This window comes from Patagioenas fasciata, chromosome 5, assembly GCF_037038585.1.
Source record: "Patagioenas fasciata isolate bPatFas1 chromosome 5, bPatFas1.hap1, whole genome shotgun sequence".
NCBI classification, from domain to species: domain Eukaryota; kingdom Metazoa; phylum Chordata; class Aves; order Columbiformes; family Columbidae; genus Patagioenas; species Patagioenas fasciata.
Genome location: NC_092524.1, coordinates 46,650,737 through 46,664,649, shown reverse-complemented (window position 1 = coordinate 46,664,649; position 13,913 = coordinate 46,650,737). Strand labels below are relative to the sequence as shown.

Here is a 13,913-nt window from a genome sequence, read left to right as displayed (position 1 = left end):
AGCATATTATAAGAAGCTACTTGCTAAGCTAGGTTGGAATACATTCTCATTTTCTCAATACAACTATGGCTTCAAAATGGGACAGGCTATAATTAGCAAGAGAGACATGCAGATCCATAGCTCAACCCAGAAATCACCCAAAATTCCAGAAGGATTGTCAGAAACCTGGAGATAAGGGAGTTTACTTCCTTTCTCAGTATCGCTAATCGCTTGATCCTCACAAGCAGAAGAGGGCTGGATAAAAAAGAGTAATTGCCACACAAGTCTTTGGGGCAACCAGAATTTTTTGAACAAGTAACTGCTTCAGTACAAAAAAAATATCTCTCTTTCATTGTATTCTCACAACAGGCAATAGTTGTTTGTGTGTTTTTATTACAAGTTGCTTCTGCTGCTCTGTAGTGGATGAGGATAAAGAAGCCATAACAAGCCTCAACTAGAGGACTGATTGCTTTGAAGTTTAAATAAAAAGCTGGTTCAGTGCTTGAAGTTCTGCACTCAGTAGATCTGGGAACCCCAAAAATCCTGCTTCTGTACATCCAAAACAGTGGGTCATTCCCACACCACCACAACAACACAGCTGATAACATTACATTGTATATTTTACATCTAGCCCATCCACTTCTTCCATCTGAAGGTCATATGAAAGAAGCAAAAAATCTACATCAAAGTCCTTAAACTAGGAATCACCACCAATCCTACACTATGGGCCCTTTGCTAGCAGCCTCCCCACTCAGGCTCTCCATCTTTGCTCATAAAAAGAAAAAAAAAAATGCAAGGACTGTCTGCTTGTTCCGGGGTACCATCACGCCATGACAAAGCAAGAAATAGGAGAGGCAAAACTCACCAAATTGCTAATACTCAGACTGCTCTCTGACTAGCAGTTTCAGAGACTGCTAACTGGCACCTTTTAGGAATTATTATTTTCACAAGCCAAATATGAATACATGCCAAGGCAGTCAGAAGTCTATTTATGCAGATTTTTACCCCAGACTCACCGTAATATCTGAATAGGATGCCAGTTACCATGTGCACTGCTACATATATAGGGGACTGGACCACATAAACATTAAAAACATAAATGTAAAGCTGGACAATTGTTCACCATTCATTTCACAACCATCTATATTTGTGGCCAAACAGAAGACAGGGACCACTACAGTCTTCAATCGATCCCTTTCAAACCAGAGAATAACTACCAGAAGAATAACATTTTATATACCATATTTCTCAGACAGGTTCTACTGCGCCACCAAGGACATTATTCCGCATCTATTGCACTGCAATGGAAAGTAACCAAACACAAGCACACCCCTGTGCCTTTTGAAGCCCCTAAGTCTTAGATCACTGAAAGTTCAAAGGACCTTTATCACTACAGACTTTCTTCCTCCCTGGGCACTGGCTGTTGGTCACTGAGTTGGATGAACTTCTGGTCTAATCCAACCAGTCTTACTTCTCCCAGATTTTACTGCCAAACTACACCAGCCAGACTTCTGTTCTTATCTGGTAAAAGCCTCCTGCTTTAGGGCTCACACACTGCTCAATTGTGTAGTGTGGAAAGCACTAACTTTCATTTTCAAGTCTCTCAACACTTGGATTAGTTTGCCCAACTTAATTTTGACAACAGTCACTTCCTGAAGTGCAAGTGAATTCTGAATTTTCCAACCACTTTCTGTTGCTCTCAACAGCCAAGCCTTTTTCCAAAATGCTATTCTTTAAACGGTTAGTTCAGTTACGGCATTTAGGCCAGTTAGCTTCAAATGGCAGGACTAATACCAGAAGTTTAATGCCATGACAATACAATAGAGACCTATGCACTTCCACTGCAGTAATGCCTGGTTTTGGATGTTCATACAAGGGTCTCTGACAAAAGATGTTTTACCAGAATCCATAAACATTCATGAGAGTACATGAGAAAACATGGAATAAACTTAGTTTGCTTGGCTCCCAAATAAGCAGTATCTCTAGCTCCCTTCTCTCATTCCTGCAGCTAAAAGGAAGGCAGCATCCACATCTCATAAGCCGTTTATTAGCATTTCCTGATTTCAGGCAAATTCAAGCCAAAATTTTCTGTGGATGGTGAGGGGGCTGAGGCGACAGAGGAAGATTTGTAGCTGCATGTTTAAGAAAGAAGCTAAATTCATCACAATGACAGGGGAGAGTGTTGGCAGAGATTTGAGCTATTTATTCTTTTAGGAAAATCCTATAAAGAATGACATGAGGAAGCCTCTGTCTGCAGTCTTGTTCATCACACTGGTGAGGAGTCCGATAACAGATGTATGCAGTAGCGTGATTTAGTGCCGGGAGCTGGCCCCTGATGTGTATTAATACAGCGGCAAAGCAGAACGAGCCCCTCTTCATCACTCATCTCTATAAAAGAGGTGGAATCCGAGATGGCCCGATGTTCAGCAGAGCAAGCCCATTTGTTCTGCTGACTGATGGAGCCAGCTCAGGCTGTGTCCTTCACCTCCATGGGGCACTCGGGTTGCAAAAAAGGAGATCACTGAAGCAGGACCTGGTCAACAAGTGAGACGAGAGCAGTTGGACTCAACTAAGGAGCTATTTAAAGGTGAAGAAATCCAGCACTCTGAGTGCCTGCAAGTGACAGGCTGTTCTGGCTCACCTGTGTTGGATCTTTTGCAGTAAAATACCACAAACATAAAATGCCTCTGTAGTGAGAGAATGAGGCTGCCATGATTCCTCAGGTACAGGGGAACCCCAGTATAAGACATTTATGTAGGAGTGAGTAGATGCATGTCAAGGGAGAAAAATCTATATCTATCTCAATGTCTAACAAGCACAAGAGTCTTCAGTTAATTCTACATTATTGCAGAGTAATCCTATGTATTTCTATAGGCATTAGTAATTTCACAGCACATCACCTTGGAGAGAGGTTTCAGGAGTTTCTAAGTTACATGCCCATGTTGTGCTCCAGCTGCAACTGGGAGACTGCTGTAGAAAGTCAGCTTTAGTTACCCAATCACAAAATGTTCTTTCCGCAGCTCAGTTTTTTAGCAAACCCCACCCACAGCTGTTAACTTTGTTGGGGATATTTCTAAATAGTGGCTAAGGAAAAGATCTTTACCATTTCTGACCATTAAAGACCTTGCAGCACTTCTCTTGATGACCAGTACAAGTATCCTGTCTGGATTCTAGTAACTATAATCTCCTTCCTTTTTTTGTAATACATACTCTAATTTCCTTGCCCTCATCCCTAGGGAAAAAAAAAAAACACAAAACTACAACAAACCACACACACACACAAAACCCCACACAACACAAAAACAAAAACCAAAACAAACGAACAAAAAAACAACCAAAAAACAACCAAAAATCAAAACAAAACAACAAAATCACACCTTTCAAACCTCTGTGCTATTTTCCAATACTGAGTTACATTTCAGATGAAGATTTAACTCTTCAAGAAGTGTTCACTATACAATTTGCCCAGTCAAGTAAGTACAAATTACATAGTATTTTGAAAGCTATAGGCATAGAAACAGAAACTCTCCCTATAGAAAGTGACCAGCAATGCTGTACAGAATACCCTCTGAACAATAAATAAATGGACAGGTAGGTAACAGGGGACAGTGAGGCACCAGCATTCATACCAAAAAAACCTAGTATCCCAGAACTAAAATTCTGTGGCTATAGAGAGATAATTTCACTATTTCATTACAGAAGCCTGAATCATTATATTATTAATTTAATATTATTTTCTCTTACTTTTTTTAATACCGGACCTTTCAGACCTGTGGCCTGGAGAGCTAGTACAACTTTCTTCCCTACTCCACTATTCTACTGTCTATACACCAGCCCAAGGAAAAAATCCGAACTTCATTCCTCCTATTCATCATCAGTTTTCATCACCACTGTTTTCACATTACCATTTTTCACATCAGATTACCCACCACCTTGTTACTGCATTACAACAATGTTTTTTTAATAAGCTACTTGGAAGAACATGGGTTGCTTGCTAGTAGGCAAAATATTTCAAGAGGAGGTATGGTGAGAGGCCAGAAAAAAGTCTTCTAAACCCCTCTGTGTTCTGCAGATGAAATTTTTTTTCAGATTCTGATGGGTAATCAATCACTTTCTAGAAATATGCCATATGAAAATAAACCAGCACTTTAATCAGTACATCCCATTGTCACAAAGATGGATCCAGGCTCTTCTCAGTGACAACCCATGATAGGACAAGGGGTAATGGGTTCAAACTGGAACACAAAAGGTTCCACTTAAATTTGAGAAGAAACTTCTTCTCAGTGAGGGTGACAGAACACTGGAACAGGCTGCCCAGGGAGGTTGTGGAGTCTCCCACTCTGGAGACATTCAAAACCCACCTGGACACATTCCTGTGTAACTTCATCTAGGTGTTCCTGCTCCAGCAGGGGGATTGGACTAGATGATCTTTCGAGGTCCCGTCCAATCCCTAACATTCTGTGCTTCTGTGATCCCCAGTGTGAGAAAAAAATGACTGTTTTCATCCACAAGCGTAAGACAACTCACAGGTCTCAGCCAGGGATGACACAAAAATTGCCAGATTTCCACTCTGGTGAAAGTGTCTAGAAACATCCTGAAAAAGGGCACCAGAGCCACCAGCTAATGTCAGCCAACACTGAAGGAACACAGTGTGTATACTGATAATCTCTTTATTACTATGTACTAATTTAGGAACTATGGAAACAACACCTTAAGAAGAAGCAGATTATTACCCCCGGTACAGTGAAACACTGTAAATTATATTAACTTACCACAGCTGTATCATCAAAGATTTGTTTAGTAGGCAGCTTTTGATGCTATGCAAAACCACATGATATTATTTCTCTCATACATGTTTCATTAATGTAGATAATGCTGGTTCTGGCTACTGTGACTCTGGCACATTAATCAAGAGGGACACAACTAGAAATACAAGCACACAGATAAATTCAGGTTACCTGATGTTGGGCTGGACATGGAGGCTGCAGCTGGCTTTCGTTTCCTCTTGATGTCCCTTGAACATGGTGGTCCCAGGTGTACATTTGCTTGCCTATAGAGAAATTAAATCAAATTAAACTCTGTTTCAAGTATTACCTTCCCGTAAGACTATGGCAAATCACCCTCCAACTCCCACCTTCCCATCCACTTCTTAACTAGTAGGCAACACAAATAAAAAACCTTCTCAGGGAAGTCTGGTTCACATTCTTTGTTAACATACTGTTATATTCCCAGTTTTTTTAAGAGCTCATGCACATAAACTGCTCAGAAGAATAATTATTTCTTAGCCTTTAAAGCAGTGTAATTTTATACATTTACACAGCCCTAAGATTACATTTGGCCCTTTGAAGGTAATGGCGAGGCTGATGCAGCCCCCAGTGAAAACGAGTTTGACACCCCTGCTTTAAAAGAGCTAGTTTTGTATTGAGTTTAAAGTAACTCTTTGTATAAAATGTGATCAAGCAGTGATACAACAAGTCATACCATTACTTCTGTACAAGCATAACAAATGTCTGCAAGATCCCTCTTTAAAGATATTGGGTGATATCTGCTCCCTTATTCAGAAATTATATTGCAACCTATTTAGTACTGTAGAGTCATCTTAGAATGTACCTACATTTCAAACGTCCACATATATTGTTTCCACTACAGTAGTAAGTTCACAAAGTTAGGAATGCCAAACTGTCTCATGCATTTTCAAAATCATAATTCCCTTATCAAAGTGCTGTGAAAACAGCTGAATCTGGTTTATGGTTATACAGCCTTGTTGCGCCTGTAAACTGGCTGAAAGGCAAAATCTGCCCCAGTCATATCAATGATCAAGTCAGATGCCTACTGATGACCACTCCAGTTTAACCACTTGCCAATTAAGAAGCAACTTGCATTACTGGGACTGGTTTGAACTGAGCAGTCCTCCAAGTTCTAGACATCGGAAGAAGTTTCATTCAGCAAAGCCAGTCTTGGCAGCAGACCAGAAAACTTTCTCAAATGCAGTCCATAATGAATACAAATACATAATTTAGCAATGATGTTGCATTCAAATCCCTGCTTTGTCTGAGGTAACAGAGCTTCTTTGGCAAGTTCCTTGGTCACTCCCTGCATCAGATCCAAAGTGCAAAATTCAGAATGACAGTGCAAATAAAATCCACTAAAGATTGTGAGGTGCTTATATGGTGTAAAGATTGGAACCATATAAATTTTGATGAATAAGTGATTAAAAGCTTCTGTGTCTTTAAAGCTTATTATTTTGATTTTTAAAAAATCCTGAAAATTAACCAACACATTTATCAAGTACTGAAATATTTCACAGGTAACAAAAGGAAAAGTTCATGGCTTCATATTTCCAGGCCAAAATCTACTTTAAAAAAAGCAGCATATTTATAATAGATACCATTTCAGACACTGAATTTATGCAAAACCAAAATGTGCTGTTGTAGTTATACAGAACAGTGTATGGAGCACAAAAAAATTCCTATGCCAGCCAAAACTATAAATTGTTTGAATGCTGCTGGGTCTACCTACTTACCTGCAAAAAATGCAGAACCATGAAACAAGAAATATCTACTATTCCATCTTCTCAACTAAAATTCAAAAGTTCTACAATCAATTTACAAGATCTGCCATTTAAATCTGACATTAAGGAATAGTTCCAGAAATTAAGTTATGCTAAGTTTCATTGACAGGAAATTTTTCAAATCTGGGAATGCATATTAATATAACCAGACACAGAAGTCTCCTGAAAACACAAAGTGAAGGCTTTCAAAAACACCAGCACACCTAGAGACTGCATATGCAGATCTTGTGTTCCTACACATAAGTGACTAACCTCTAAGCGACTTGGCAAATGCTAAAAACTGCTTTTGCACATGACTATGGTAGTGGTTATATAGTATTTTAGCACAGATTTACCACATATTCTGAAACATCTAGGCACACGTAGCCCAAGGAAAAGACAGTCTCAATCAAGTGGAACTTCCATTTTTTAATTTTGCATCAGTGACATAGTATTAGATTACTAACTAAATGACTACTTAATTACATATAATAATCCAACTCATTTTATCACATAATAATAACGTTCCCTTTTTAATTTTATGATCTTACACCAACATCAGTCAGCAGATCCTTGGTGGTGAATCACTAGGGAAGAAGTATACACGAGCATTTCCAAGAGATTTTATGCTGTTTTTCCCAGTTCACAAACGTTAGATTTCAAAGAAGAGCTCCTGGCTCTCAGCTCCATGCTCAAACTGCATCTAACCTAACCTCACGATTACCCAGGGCACTAAAAAAAAAACAGAAAACAGAATATGAGATGAGAATCTCAAAATCTCTTCTTGTAGTGAAAATAAAGGCAAATCATACTCCAGCTGGAGACTAATAACAAGGATGCTGCATTTAGCAGCCCTGCCTCTAACACACAAAGGCTCAGAGGTCATAAATTGTCTCTCTAACATGTATTTCATTCAGGTTTATCCCTTATTGATCACCCACGCTTCAGTTAGTAAATCAGGAACCTATTGATTACTCACTGGCTCTGACTGACCTGGTGGTAAAAGTGTCAGTTTCAAGTGGCTGGTGCACTTTATAGGCACCATAAATCTGCATACAGGGAACCTCCAGGCAGTAGGTACTTTGAGAGAGGAGCAGAAGAATGCACACAGGGTAATAATCCTCATTGAGAAATGGACCAAAAGGGCGTCTGAGGTATAATTTATGGAGTATGCATATTTTGGTAGATATTACACTTTTCAATCTAAATTTCTAAAAGTTAGCTCACATACAGTTACTATATTGGTAAAAGAATAGAATTGCTGGATCCTAGCTTAACAGCAGACTCCTAGAAACACCACGACCAGGAAAAGTCAGGTCATGGGTATGCTCAGCATAAAACGTTGCAGTGGACAAGTTGAACTAGAAATTGTGAAAAACTCCTTGACAGGTTGCAACCATGAATTAGTTTTTTCTGCCAAAGGTGAACTTTAGCAACCCTTCTGAACAGTATAAAAATAACTCTGAAGTAGAAAAGAACAGGGTTGAGATGAAAGGCTGACAGAAAATGCACACTCGTGCATTGTCACAAGCCCCTCTGTGAAGAAGTCTGAGGCACAGAACTTTGTGGGATGAAAGATCTGGGCCTAAACTGAGAAACTAGAACCATACTTACTCTGTCCTTACTGGCTTTCAACCTCTTCTGCTAGGTTTCTATACTTGCTTCAATGCTGCACAAACAGTAATAAGAAAATAATTACCTGGTTACATTTGGACTATGGCTGGCTAATCATTAAAAAAAAGTCACAGTGCTCAGTCACAGCTGGATCTGCCAAGTGACCATAGACTGATGTGAAAATTTAGTTTACAGTCTAGAGAGGACTGAAATTCTAACCTGGAGAAAGAAAAAGCAGAACACATCTGGAGAGAAAACACATGATCCAAAGTGCAGATACACTGATGGCTGCAATATATCCAACTCACACTGCAGCCTCTGACTGCCAGGAGTTAAGTGAATGAAAAATAACATACTTTTAGAAAAAAGATGGTTTTATACGAAAAAAAGTCTATAGTGCCTTTCTGACAGAGATAATTTTTTTTTTTCCTTTTTTAAATCACAAGCTAAAGGAATTATCCAGGAAATACGGTTTTGTGTCGTCTTCTTAATAGTACTTAAGGTACATGATTCTGCATGCAAGTCACAGTGGAGAAAAAGCGGGCTTTGCTATGCAGAAAGCTGAACTGCATTGCTGTCTCTAATTTGCCAGAAGTAACACTTCCTTTCTTTTCTTTTCCACATATTTATTCTATGACTTTATTTATATGTTTTTAAATGAACTATAATTGCATACACTGGACTCCTATCTCACTCCTCCATTTCAAGGTGACCATGTGCTGGACTATAGGGTCACAGGAGCTTGCCACTATTTTACATATATCACAGGGTTTCAACATAAAATTTGGACTGGCAGTACAATCTGTGGGAGGCAATAGAGAACACAAGCAGACACCAGCTCACAAAGAACCTTCCTGCACAGCACCAGGCCCCTGAAGCCTTCACTACCTGTGAAGAAAAGTCCAGATTGTAAAGTGGTGTCCACTCTCTCAAAATTTGGGGTACAAAACCACCTCAGTCTCACAATGGAGGTCTCTGAGAAGACCCCACAGAGCTACCTGTGACAGCCTGTGTCCTTTTCAGAGGCAGGAGCCACATCACACACTTGGAGGTATGTGCCTCTCGCTGTAATCTCACATCATCCAGCTTCTCTGCTGACAATCTTTTTCTAACCCTATCCTTGGAGGAAGCAAAGCACTGGGATTATGTAGCGAGAGGCAGCCATTAATCTACTGTCATATAAACAAGGGATGCTATTATCCTCATGTTAAAGTAAATGTTCAACAGAGACAGCCTTCTAACGAGGATACTGGTACCGACACTCCACACAACTCAGCTGTTGCTGCTGTGATGCTATATTCCTAGAAAACACAGGCCAAATAAAAGGCTCTCTCTTTAAGCCCTGAGGTGTCACCTGAGGCTGTTGATGGTGGCTTGACAAAATGTAATAGTAAAAGCAGAGTTCCTTCTTCTCTTTGATTATAAAGCCAACTGGGCACAAAAGTCTGATCTGCACATTATAGGTGTAAATCAATACAAATTGCTCATGCAACCTGCATGCAAAGCTTCCATGCATGCATATGGTTCTTGCTATCTCATTGCACTGCAGATACTTCCTGTGCATAGCAGTCCCCTCTGCCCTGCAGAGCCTCATGGGAGAGCTACTAGAGAACATCTGCAGATTCCAAAATCACTAACACATCAGCTCGCTTCCTAAATTATCTGAATTTCATGGGTCTTCATGTAGTAACAGCCTGCTCCCCAAGTAAGCAGTCTAATGGCACAGCAATTCCATTCCTAAAAGTCTGTGTGTGGCAAATGCAAATGAACACATTTGCTTTTCGTTTTCCATGTAAGCATTCTGGCAGAGACAACGTGATCCCATATATTGTGTTCTCTATTTTCATACTGAATCACACAATGTCTGTGCCAGAAAGAGTCCTAATATTTGCCAGATCTGCTGAATACAGAAATTTGATAATGGCAACATGCTTTATAGGCAAAGAAAGCAATAGCAAGTAAACAAGATTCTAAAGCCAACAGGATTTTACTTTTCACTCCTGAGAATTAGAATTCACCAAAATGGGAGCATTAGGCCTCAGACAACTGCATGTGACACTAGGTTGATAGCTGCTGTTCATTACATGCCTGTCAGAAGAATTCAGCTATGTCCCCAACTGCAATATTAGCCAGGCTTTAGCAAAGGAAGACATGAAAGTGCTCCAGCTAAATGGAAATACAGTTTTAAAAAAACTAGGAAGAAAGATGTCTAAAGCAGTTGACAGCACACATTTTTACATAAAGGCAATTCCAATGAAGATGCATGGATAGGTTGTGTGGAGTGAGCAGGATACTGTCCTGGTCAAGCAAGACAGCGTGAAATTGTGAACACCCATTCACTCCTCCAGCTACCTCAGGAAAGGCTTGACATTGCAGGCGATCCCTACACCTCCATATGCTTGGGTAAGACTCAGAGATGTCAGGTTCTCTGCAAAGATTCTCACAGAAGAAAAAGAACAAGATATACTTTGATGAACATATTTCCAGAGCTGGAACTAGAATTAGAGACATCCAAGCTTTTTCACTCTAACAGCACCACCACAACCAGGGTATGGAGCAACTGGCAGTTTCCTAGAAGATGATCACTCATCCCTTTAGATCTTTATTCCATGTTCCAGGCAAGGTGAAAGACTTGCTTCTAAACTAAATTAAACTCTAGGTTTACAGTTTATATTAACCAAAAGTTCAATTCATCTGTACTGGTCAGAAATCTCTCTAACATCATTCCTTGAATCTCCACCTTCAACATCTACTTTCCATCTGAGGTCCACTTTTTCTATGACCTCCAGTGGGATCATTTAATTGAGCTTTTCTCCCATAATCCTATTTTCAAGGCTAGGCAAACAATAAATGGCATTATGGACATTATGCTATTCAAACTCAAATTGAAGGTTCCCTTAGCTCTACGCTCTTCTGAAACTCTTACACTGCCTCAAGGGATTAACATCCCACCAGTCAACAACCTATAACATCTTCCGGCTGACAGAGCCACCAAATAACCAAAATCTAACAAGATATTCCACTTGAGCCTCTACAAAATCCTCTTAAGCAAAAGGAGTTCCAGAGTAAAATTCTGTTCAGACAACTCCTTTCTCCCAGAAAGGCAAAGTGCAAAGGGGAGAGAGGGAAAGGTTCACTTCGGCTGTCCATGCAAGTCTCTACTTGCTTTCTTTTAACAGCCTGCATCGTCAAGCCGAAACCTTAACAGACAAGACATGATTAGCAAACACTTTGTGCTCTTAAAGGAGAGTAATTATAGGCATGTGAAAAAGGAAGAGATCCCTGAGGTACTCTTCCTTGTATGCCTCCCGAGAGGCAGCAGGGCCATTAAAAATTCCATGATGAAGAGGAAAAACAGCCTGGGAACAGCCAGGAGGCAATACAGCAAATTAATACACCAGCCATCCCTCGGGAGAACTGCAAGAAAGCAGGAAACTCTCCTCACTTCACAAAATAAAATTATACCGCTAATGATAACAGTCACAACACACACATAACTACTTCTCATGATGGGTGTGAAATTCCCAGTGCTGTGCATACACTTTGAATGAAATCTCTTCTCATCATAGACACAAAGCAAGAAAGGTAATCTTGGTAGTGTACAATTCATACAGCCTTTCAAATAAGACTTCCCAAGGAACCCTCCACATAGAACCTCCTCCTTGACACTGCAAAGCCTTTTCTGAACATCCCAAATTGTGCTCAGTATTCTAGCCTTCAGGTCTGCTTAAATGAAGCACTGGGTTACCAGTCCTCCAGATGAACTGCACCAAAATCCACCCGAGACAAAGCATTACCATGGGAGAGAAAAGACTCCACCTGGTAACTACACTCCATTGGACAACTTTGTGACAGCAGAAACTAAGCAGAGAGAGATAATTTTGCATGCCACGGTGGACATCAGGTTGAAGAAACTGGATGTCTGCAACATCAAGACAGTTTCTTCCCTAATGCATTTCATCTCATTCTCAGGGGATTAACTTCCCCCCAACGCACACCATTCTGACAAATTTCTGAGTAGAGTTTCTCGAGGATAAGGTGCAAGCTGTTAGGAGCTTATTAAAGCACAAATTACTGGAATTGCCTCCACCTGTGCCAAACAAGGAAGATGTTAACTGGGGCTATGTCTGAACAGCACTTACAGAGATCACCTGAACCTCCTGGAAGAAAATGGACTACTAATAGGCTTAGCACTTTAAGCACCTAAAGAACAACCATTGTCAAGAAAGTGCTTCTGTGAAGGAACAATTCCTTCTGTGCCCTTGGCAGCATCTTTACATAAAGCAGGCACCTTGCACTGAAGAGTTCAGTCTTTACCACATACCAGATTCATTCTTTCCATATTTCTTTATCCTATAAAGACTTATGAGCACATTTCACACTAAAATAGGAACTACTTTCTCAAACTACAGGCACTTAAAAACACAGCTGCCTCTAGGATAGGACAACTTCTCTGCCAATATTGAGTAACAATTCACTGGGGATATGTTTGTCAGAACACCAATCAGCAGTGCATTAGAGGAAGGAACTAAGCACATATTCATCAGTTAACTAGACTAAATATTCGGCAAAAGCAAGCAAACACGGTCCCTCCAGGTTTAGAAATCCCTTGCAATAACCAGTAGTTTTGGAAAGGGTCTACACTGATCATCATAAAGGTAGAGACTTTGCCCTGTTTGAATTTGTGAGCAGGATTTGTCTAGCTCTACTTTATAGAAGACAAACTTCTGTGGAGTACTAAGTAAAGTACTCGAGGCAGAAGAAAGGCCATCCTAGCTGTAAACAAAGAGACCAATCAACCTTGCTTCATGGGCACAAAACATCCACGGAGTGGTGCAACAGCATAGAAATGAACCAATCTGCTGATGCACAATCTTCTGAATTCTTTTTATTCTCATCCAGTTGAATGTTTAAGAGCAGATTTCTTCTTCCCTCCCCCTTTCCAGCTTTAATATGCTGGCTACAGCAGCATGAGGTCATGGTGCAACATCACAAAATTCCCTGCAGAAGCCAGTGGGAGGAGAGGCTTTGCTGGGTGGGTGCCAAGCTTTCATTCAGACACATACAACCTCAGTACATTTTTCATGCTCTATTTGCTAATTAACAAGGGAAAGAAAGCCATGAAGCTAAAGTCCAGACGTTTCTTTCAGATTTGGTCTCTTGTACAAGCACATAAGCAGAATTGTGTCCCAGGCAAGGCTTTGTCTCCTTGCATGGGTGAAGAGCTCAAGGGCACCTTACCTTTAGATAGTCACCTGCAGCATAAGAAGAGGAGTCACCTCCAAGGCCAACACTTGAATTTAATTTAATCTTAGTCAGCAGAAGGTGCCTGAACAGCATATTAACCCCAGCTATGCAGACTCAAATGTACCTCACCATTTGGCCAGATCAGATCTAAATTTCAGCTATAGCAATAGAGAGAGGTATCACACCATCAGAGGTCACTTCAGGCGAATTCTGAATCTGCTCAGAGGGTCTATTTTAGGCACTCAAGATACCAAAATGTCTCAGCATGTTACCCACACAAGCCCATCAGCACTTTCCCTCTCATCTTGTTCCAATTTTAATAGTGGGCAACAATACTATGCCCATTTGTATCCATAACACAGCAACTCACTGCACAATTCAGAACAGATCACATTTATTTCTAAAAGGATAGTATGTTTTGCCTGTCATACACTGTTTCATATACTTTAAGCTTTTAGTGTATTGAGACGCTCAAATAATCTGCATCAGTATGTCTTATGCTAAATTTGAATGCAGGCCTCCT

At 40.2% G+C, this 13,913-nt stretch overlaps 1 protein-coding gene across 6 annotated transcripts in view; it reads right to left on the bottom strand.

Moving 5' to 3' along the window:
* The window catches only part of GPATCH2L (G-patch domain containing 2 like), a 50,341-nt gene that overhangs the window by 15,772 nt on the left and 20,656 nt on the right, over nucleotides 1-13,913 (bottom strand). For all 6 annotated transcript variants that reach the window (XR_011739403.1, XM_071809466.1, XM_065839371.2 and 3 more), the window contains exon 9: nucleotides 4,938-5,029. Coding sequence is in view for 5 of the 6 variants with exons in the window: in XM_071809466.1 (XP_071665567.1) it covers nucleotides 4,938-5,029 (92 nt within the window). In the remaining variant the exon portion in view is untranslated. The remainder of the gene's footprint in view (nucleotides 1-4,937; nucleotides 5,030-13,913) is intronic.